Here is an 8,582-nt window from a genome sequence, read left to right as displayed (position 1 = left end):
ATAAATAAATAAATAAATAAATAAATAAATAAATAAATAAATGGACCAAAGGCAACCCGAAGCAGTTTACTTCAAGCTTTTATTATTGTAGCGTAAAAGAAGTTTATATACAGAGAGTATTTCCAACAAAACACTAAAAAATGGCCTTCGAATCAGGGGCCTCCCACTTCCCGGCCCCACAGTCGGCAGCTCTGCCGAGGAGGCCCCTCACTCGGGGTCTCCAGGCTCTCCTCTTATCTCTCTTCCCGCGGACTACTCTACCCACACTCCGTTTCCCAGGAGTGCCAGCCTCTTCCTTCTCCCTGGGGCGCTGCGAACCTCGCCAGTGCCTCTCAATCGGGCTTCTGGCCCGGAAACAGTACCCCCAGCCACCCTCTTTTACCCCCTTTATGGTGGTTTCCTCACAGAAACCCAGAGTACTTTCCCTCTCTCGTTTTGGGCGCTGCTGCAAGACCCCCTGCAATTCAGAACCAGCTCGTGGTCAAGACCAGTTAGAGACAGCTCGTCATCAGCAGTGGGGCTTGTGAGCACCCAAAATAAGGGGGGAAACAACCCTGTCCACGCTTCCCCATCCCAAGCCCCCCATCCCCAACTCAGGGACAAGAAATAGACACAAAAGCAGCAGGGCATCCCCTCGCTGCGAACGACAGGTGTGGGTCCCAGGCAACTAGGGCAAGCGGCAGGCGCTGCTGGAACCCAGCTGCGCTCAGGGTGCACCGGGGCCGCCAAAGTCTCTGTGCGAGGGGCCGCTGGGCCTGGCTGAAGGCACACTGGCTCTTCCCTCTGGGGAGGGGGTGTGAGAGAGGCAAGGGCCTCTTTGGGGACAAGTGGGGGTAGGGGAGGACCCAGGCAAGGGTGGCGTTGCATCCACACTCGGAAGGGGATTTTGAGCCACCCAGGCAGGTACAGGTGAGGGACAGTCACAGCGAGAGTCCGGGGAGGCGAGGGAGAATTTTCAGTTGGCTTGGCTGAGGGCACAGACTCAGCCAGCAGTCCCTGGCTCAGCACACCTGTGTCATTGGGCCCTCGGCAAACCTGACTCGTTTGGGGGCATTTGCACGTGGGCTTCGAAGGCTCGAAGGCATCGCCCGCCAAGTTCAGTCAACTGTCAAATGATTGCTTACACTCGTCGTGGCTGAGCCCCGTGCAGCTGCTCGTGATAGCGCTCCAGCCAGGTGCGCAGCTCAGACACCTGGTAGCCGTCGGGCCCACGGCCACCCTGGTACATAATGGTGCCATTCTGGATGACGTAGAGGCGCTCGAAGTAGGCCCCATAGGCCGAGCTGCTGGAGTTGGCCATGGTGTCGAGGACAAGAGAGCAGCTGGGCGCACCTTGCTGCAGTACCTGTGCCGCGCTGACCCGGTCCTCCAGGCTGCGGTGCTGTGGGATACTGTAGGGGGAGTCTGTGGTGACCCAGCCGTCTGAGGGGTGAGCTTCCTCGATGTAGATGATGAGGAAGTCGACGTCGCGCTGGTACTTGGTGACCAGGCGGTGGAAGGCGCTCATGCGCGCCATGAACGGTGGTCAGGTGCAGCTGCCGAAATTGAGAACCAGCGGGCGGTTTCCTCTCGCGTAGTCAAGGATGTGCTGGTTCTGGAAGCCATTGGGCAGGACCACCTCGGAGTTGGGCGCTGGACCGCCCTCATGCGCCTGCTTGAAGAAATCCAACTTCTGGCCGTGCCACACGGCCTTCAGCGACGCCAGGGTGCACAGGCGGTTGTCGTCGGACACGCAGACAGGCGGGTCGTCAGGGGGCACCTCCTCGCCGTCACTGTCGAGCTCCACTGCAGGTTCGGGCTGACCCCGGCGGCGGCGGCCCAGGAAATGCTTGCGGATGCACAGGAAGTCGAGGAGCCAGAGCATGAAGGCCGTGCCGAGGAAGCGCGGGAAGAGCACGAGGCACGAGGCCGTCTGGGCGCAGAGCCTCAGGGAGTGAAGCAGCAGGGAGCGGAGCATGGTGGCTGCAGCCCCTGAAGCCCCCTGGGACCCGCTACCTTCTCCCACCACCAACCGCGGGGCGGCCTGGCGAGGCATCTGGGCTTTGGCTGTTCGGGGAGCTCGATTTATAGCCGAGGCTTCAATTGGCGGGAGACTCCACCTCCGGGCCGGGCCCGCCCCCTTGCAACTTGAGCCCGGAGGGATCACCCAGCGGCGCGTCCAAGGCCTTAGAAATCAAGGGCCGGGGGCGGGCTCAGGCGGCCGGAGGGCGGGGCGGCCCGGCCAGGGGCCGGCGGGGGCGGGGCCGGGCCCCCGAAGCCGGCTCTCAGGGGCGGGGGGCCCCGGTCGCTGCTGCCACCCGGGACGGGGAGCTGGACCAGGGACCCAGGCGTCCGCCGGGGAGATCCTCTAGCTCCAGCTAGCGCGAGCGCTGCGCGCGGCCTGGGTCCTGGCGGCCCGCCTCCGGCCCGCGCCCCTCTCGCCGCGCACCTGAGCGGAGCTCCCCGGCGGCCGCCGCGCCGCGCCGGAGCTCCGGTTCGCTTCCCGCGCGCCGCCGCCAACGCCGCCCCCGCCGCTGCTGCTCGTGCGGGGCCGCTGCCCAGGTGCCGCGGGAGCCCGGGTCCGCGGCCGCCGCTTTGCTGGCCCCGGCTCCCACCCCGCCGGGGACGCGGACCCGCGAGGAGGCAACTTTGGGCCCCCGCCGCCTTCCCCGTTCGCCCGCGGGCTCCGCTCGCCTCCCGGAGCCCGCCCGCCCGCCCGCCCGCTCGCCTCCCGCGCGCGCTCACACTCGCGCCTCGCACACGGCCGCCCCCCGCACGGCCCCGCCACGCACACTGCGCTCGGCGCCCCCCGCCGCTGCCCGGGGCCGCTGCGCGCTGTCCCGGCGGTGCCCGCCCCGTCCCATCTTGTCCCTGTTCGGCGCTGCTGTTCTCGGGTCAGCGGCCTCCGGGGCGCAGCAGGGAGGTGCGGAGGGCAGGGCCCGAGGGCCGGTTAGCGCCTGGCGCCGGAGACGGGGAGGGCCGGGGAAAGCAGCGCCGTGCCTGCGCCCCAGCCGACCCGGGAGCGCTTCGGGCGCGGGGCGCCGCGGGCTCGGGGCGCGGGGCAGCGGGCGTGGGGCGGCGGCGGCCCCGGCGGCTCTCCCACTAGGGGTAGCTGTTGCCTGAACGCCGAAGCGCTCCCCTCTCGCCGCTCTCCTCGCCCGGCGCAGCCCCGGCCGCCGGGCGCACCCGTCCCGTGCGTCCCCGGACGTTGCTCTCTGCCCCGGGAACGTCGAGACTGGAGCGCCCGAGCTGAGCCACCTTCGCCGACCCCGAGCGCCGCAGCTCCACTCACCGCGGAGGCGCCCGGACGCGTAAAGTGCGTACTTTCAACCGAGAATGTGTGTTGAGGCTTTTAGGGGTGCGGGGCAACTCCCCAACTCCGTGGGGCCCTGGTCGGCCCCGCCGCCGAGTCAGAGACCATCTGATTCCTCGCTGCGCCCGGCGCCGGGCCGGCGACTCGCGCACAGGGGCGGCGGGGCGGAGAAGTGCCTTGACCTGGGGTCCCCGAAGCTGGGAGCAAGCCCGCTTCGCCTTGGTCCGTCTTGCCCTCCTAGGCGAGGCCTGGGCCCGGTCGCAAGCGATTTGTACCCGGTCTGGGGAGTCGAGCCTCCCAGTACGCCCTCGCAGTAGCGGGGACTTCTCTGGGGCGGCGGTGGCTGAGTCCCGGGGCCACCGCCTCCTGCGTCCCGTGCGCTGCGCGCCTCGGGGACCAGTCGCCTAACTTCTTCCCGGGACGGAGATAGCGCTCGCGCCGGTGGCCGAGGAGGTGGGAGCTCGCTCGCTGGGCTGGGTAGGACGAGGGCGAATCGCTCCCGGCGGCGGCGGCGGCGGCGGAGGCGGCGGTGAGGGAACAAGTCCGAAGAAGTTAACTGCAGGGCAAGGAGCCCCCACCCAGGACCCAGCAGGACCCCGCGGGCGCGGGGGTAGACGCCCCGCCTTGGGCGGAGGTCCTCCCCTCCAGTTTTCTTGGCCCTGGTGGGACCCTTTGTCCCACAAGCTTCCCGCTGGACCTATGGCTCCAGCAGGTCAAGATCCAGAGCAGAAGGTGGAGAGCACTTGAATGGAGCCCCTTATCTCTCTCCCAGCCTGGTGATTGCTGTCGGAGCAGGGATGTTGGGGCTGCACAGCACAGGAACTCGACACCTGGAGGAAAGCCAGCCTGGTCCCAGCTCTTCTCAGCCTCCAGGCACTGCCCCTCACCACTCTGGGTAGGGGTCTGTTCAGGTGGGTTAGGGAATTCTCCCTGCGCCAAACCTGTCTGGGGGGGCGGGTCCCACTCGTCTGCCCCCCCTTCCCCAGGGCACCTCTGAGTTAGCAAATTGTTTCCTTTCTTTGTCTTGCTCCCCCTTTTGGGGGGGGGTGTGGGGAGAGAAGCTTCCTGCTTGGCAAGTCTCTGAGAGGAGGTTTGGGGGTCTGGGTTGCCCTCTTGGGCAGGGACAAGGGGAATGCCAACTTTGGTTGGTGAAATTTTCGAGCCCTGATTCCTTGATTTCTCCGGGGGGTGCCGTTCTAGGACCTGTGCCTTGCCCGCACCCACGCAGAAGCTGGGACAGGGCCATGGGGCAGGCCTCCCCCCTCCCATATTTGAGTTTCAGAAAATGAAGAAGCCACTTTGGTCTGGGAGAGTCCTTTGTGCTGCCTGGGATCTGGTGGTGGTGCTGGTGGTGTAGGCGGTGCTGGCGGTGCTGGTGGTGCTGGAACTGTGGGTGTGTGGAAGGAGTTGGTCTGGGGCACAGGGGACACGGGTCCTTCTGGTCTCCTCTGCCAGCTGGCGCTCCCAGCCACCCTGACCCCGCACTCCCTCCAGCCCCAGGGAGGCTCAGGAGAGCAGCACTTGCCCCTAGGGCTGTCGCTGCTCTGGGGGCTCCGGCTGTTTCTTGGGCTGACAGGCTCTACTTCACACGTCAGGATTCCAGAACATTGGACAAGGTGCTCAGGCTCATCTGGCTTCCACAGCTGCTTGTGCAGGTGAGGACAGATCCAAGGTCCAGGCCTTTGGAAGCCAGGCCCAGGCTTGGCAACTTTTACTCCATCCCTCTCTTCTCCCTCTCCTAAATCCTCTCACCTCCCCATGAGTCCCTGCTCCACCTTCCTCGGCGCTGCCCAGGGCGGAACATCAGCTCACCTTGGACCTGGCCCTTCCTACCCGCTGCTCATCCTGTCGCGACCTGTCCCGGGGGTCCGCAGTGAGAGTCTTGGTCCAGGGCCCAGAGGCCTGGCCCCAGTGGGCCTGGCAGGCTGTGCGCTGGGGTCACCAGAGCTGGGGCTGGAGCTGGAGCTGGGGCTGGGGCTGTTCCCCAAGCCTCCGGGTCTGGCTCGGCCTGCCCCCCTTCTTGCCTGCCCTCTCACAGCTCCAGCAGGGGGCGGGCGGGGGAAAGAAAAGGAAGGACATGTTGAACTGGGTCCATCTGGTGTCCAGGAGCAACTCGAAAGGGGGTGGGGGGAGGGGACAGGCCATGAGGGCTTGGCTCAGCCAAGGGAGGGTTGGGTGGCCTTCTTGCTTCCCAGGCCATTCTCACGGGGCTGTCTCCCCAGGCAGGGGAGGGCCTGGCGGGGGGGTGGGGTTTGCCCAGGCTCTGACCCCTCCCCCACAGTGCCCTGTGTGGGGCTTGGTGGGTGGACTGGCACAGCCTCTGCTTTTGTCCTGGTGAGCAACTCCCAGTGACCAGGGAGCTGGCTGCTGAGACTTCCCATGGGAGCAGGCTGGGCCACGAGGCAGGAGGGCCTCCTAATGCCCCAGGGGATGTGGGCCAGCCCACACACCTGGCCAGAAGCATCCGAGGACTAGCGGCGTGTGCTGGCTGAGCCCTTGCCCAGCCTCATGGTGACTGGGCTGCGGGGGTCCCAGCCCTCCTTGGCCACTGACCCTTCGTCTCCCCTTCCATTGGCCTCCAGGAATTCCCACGTGCTGTCATGCTCCCTCCTGGTGGCTCTCCTTGCCCCTCCTACTTCACCCCTTCACCTCTGTCTGTGCTCAGCTTGCCCCACCCCCAGACGGAGCTGGGACCTCCCTTGTCTTCCCCACCCTCCTGTGTCCTCCACCCTGGCCTTCCTCCTCTGCTGAGCCTCGGGAGGGGTGCACCTCACTTCTGTCTCTGTCCCTGCCGCTGCTCACTGCTTGGGGCCCTGCTCCCCCCAGGTTGGCCCAGCTGGGGTCCTGCACAGGGCCCTGCTCCCAGCACCCAGAAGCCCAATAAACCTTTGTGAAACGAGTGAATGAGTGTGATGTGGACTTACTGGAAACTTGTTTCAGGAGAATTCTAAGGTATTTCTTTCTGCCCTTTTGCCTGCTGGCAGCAGTGAGCGAGGTGGGGAGTGTAGGCAGCTGGGGCCCAGGGAGGCCTTGCGGGACCTGCGGCAGGGAGCACGCAGTCCCCGCGTCGTGCCCGTGGGCATGCTGTCTAAGACATCCTCCCATCCCCTGGCCACTGGGCCGATCCATTTCCCTTGCTGGGGTGAGCCGGCCCTCCCACGGGGACCTGGGCCTCTCCTACTGTGCTCACACGTGTCATTTGCTTCAAGAATGACTTCTTTTCCAACTTCCTTCCACCTCTCCGGACTCCAGTTTGGCTGGGCTGCACAGGGCGGCAGTGGCTGAAGGCTTACTGGTCTGCTCTTAGAGGGGTCCTTAAGGCAGTAGGGCGTCCACACCTCCTCAGGCCCCCGCTTGCCCCTTCCAGGAGTTGGAGGTAGGACTGGGAGAGCTGGTGGAGTTCCCCTGGTGGCTGGGCAGGTTGGGAGCCAGGCCCGAGAGCTCAGCAGGGCCTGGATAGAGTGGGGATTTGGGTGGCATTCCAGGCTTAGAGGCCCAGGGCTTCTGACCAAGGGGAGGAGAAAGCCCTGAAGGTGATGGCCAGGCCACCTGCTGTGTGACCTGGGCATGTCCCATCCCTCCCCTCGGGCCTCATTGACATTGCAAGGGGATTGGGTGGCTACTTCCCAATGCCTTCCCTGTGCAGCCCTCCACAACTCCAGAAGGTTCTAGGAAGTTTTATAGGACTTGCCCTGGTCCCTCCTGCTGCTTTGGGGCTGGTGAGACCCACACTGGAGGATGGAGGTACCCCTGGCCTCGCGGCCTTGTTACTTGCCCCCAGCTTTTCTTTCGCCCACCCTGCCCCTGCCCAGCTCTGGGCCCTCACATTTTGGCCCACCCCACCCTCAAACCCTGGGCGCCAGTGCTCCTGCCATGACTGCAGACCCAACCCAGCATCGGCCATGCTCCCTCGCGCGCGGCCAGGCCCCTCCGGAGGGGGAGCCGGTTCCTGCCAGAGGTCATGTATGGGTGCCTGGGGCCTGCCTGGGGAGTGAGGGGTGCTGGGCACTCCTGTGGGGGCGGCCCCTCCCCTGAACCCTGAGGCTGGTTGCAGGGCCACCTTTGAGTTGATCTGCTATGTCCATTTCTGACCCTCTCTGGAAAAATTGGGGTACAGCCAGGCAGCAGAGAGACGCTCCAAGTCCCTTTGCTTCTCTGAGCCTCCATTTTCTCAACTGGGAGGGGAGCGTGATGTCATGAACACGTCATGTGTGCGGGGCCATGCCAGGGCTGTGTGTGTGTGTGTGTGAGTGAGTGTGTCTGCTAATTTGTTCTCAACCTTGCTCCAAAGTGCATTTCAAGCCTCTGGTGGGAAGCCACGGGATCCCAGGGCTACTGCAAGTGAGAAGAAAAGGTGAAAATAAGAGGAAGGGTCTGCTTCCCACTGGGGACACGGTGCCACCTGAGCGTCCTCACGCGGGCCAGGGACCCGTGGCAGATCTTACGCAGTGCTAAAACCTGAGTGGTTACGGTTCCCAGTGGCCAGAGGCTAAAAATGGCCATCGGGCTGTGCCAAGCGCGCGGCTGTGCGTGTGGCCGAGCTGGTCGCAATCCCAGCAGTGCTGCTTCGGAGGCGGGCTCGCCCACGTCGCCGAGGCCGGGATCACCAGGGCGCGGATGCCCCAGGGCTGTGTGCCAGTCCCAGGAGAGGACACCGTGGCTCGCGGGTGGGGAGAGAGCAGCTCGGAGAGGAGAGGGGCCCTGGGGCGGCGTGGCCGGGGCTCCGGTGAAGCCACGGACGGGTGTGCCCACGGGCGATGCTGTTGGAGGCTGAGCGTGTCCTCTTGAACCTTTTTTCTCTTGGGACCCCCACCCCGAAGCCCTGGTCCAAACCAGGCTCCCACGGCGGCCCTGGGCACACAGTGTGAATCAGGCATGCTGTCTGTCCTCCGGGAGCCCCTCAGCCTGGCTGGGGGCCCTGGGAGGGGAAGGCCTGCTCAGGGAGGGGGCGCTCTGGGTCTCCCTCCACACGCAGGCGCTGACGACTCATCTTGCGTTGGACCTTCTGGAGCGCGCAAAGGACACAAAAGGCAGGAAAGGCCATGTCCCCGCGGCTCTGTCTGCACACTCCCTCCGCCACAGCCACGCTGTGTGATCTCGGCCAAGTTACCCGAACTCTCTGTGCCTCCATCTCAGGGATTTGTGAAATGGGCGGAACTTTCAGCCCTAACTCGCCCAAGAGTTGTTGTGAGAAAGGTCTGGGCACACGTGCACAGCCCCTGGGATAGAGCCCGGTGCACCGGATGCTGTGTAAATAATAGTGACCGCGGCACCGAGCCCACTGCACGCC

At 65.2% G+C, this 8,582-nt stretch overlaps 1 protein-coding gene and 1 long non-coding RNA gene across 2 annotated transcripts; one reads left to right on the top strand and one right to left on the bottom strand.

Moving 5' to 3' along the window:
* Positions 1-61: 61 nt before the first annotated feature.
* Positions 62-2,144, bottom strand: DIO3 (iodothyronine deiodinase 3). The gene has a single exon (XM_008684199.2). The coding sequence runs from the start codon at positions 2,033-2,035 to the stop codon at positions 1,121-1,123; it is 915 nt and encodes a 304-aa protein (XP_008682421.2). The 5' UTR covers positions 2,036-2,144; the 3' UTR covers positions 62-1,120.
* A 1,047-nt stretch (positions 2,145-3,191) lies between these two features.
* LOC103656769 lies at positions 3,192-6,191 on the top strand. The gene is made up of 2 exons (XR_005837567.1): positions 3,192-3,295; positions 4,065-6,191. It is a non-coding gene; the product is annotated as an uncharacterized LOC103656769 (long non-coding RNA).
* The last annotated feature ends 2,391 nt before the right edge of the window (positions 6,192-8,582 follow it).

Source organism: Ursus maritimus, unplaced genomic scaffold (assembly GCF_017311325.1).
Source record: "Ursus maritimus isolate PB19 unplaced genomic scaffold, ASM1731132v1 scaffold_25, whole genome shotgun sequence".
Lineage (NCBI taxonomy): Eukaryota > Metazoa > Chordata > Mammalia > Carnivora > Ursidae > Ursus > Ursus maritimus.
This window is presented reverse-complemented; position numbering and strand designations above follow the sequence as displayed.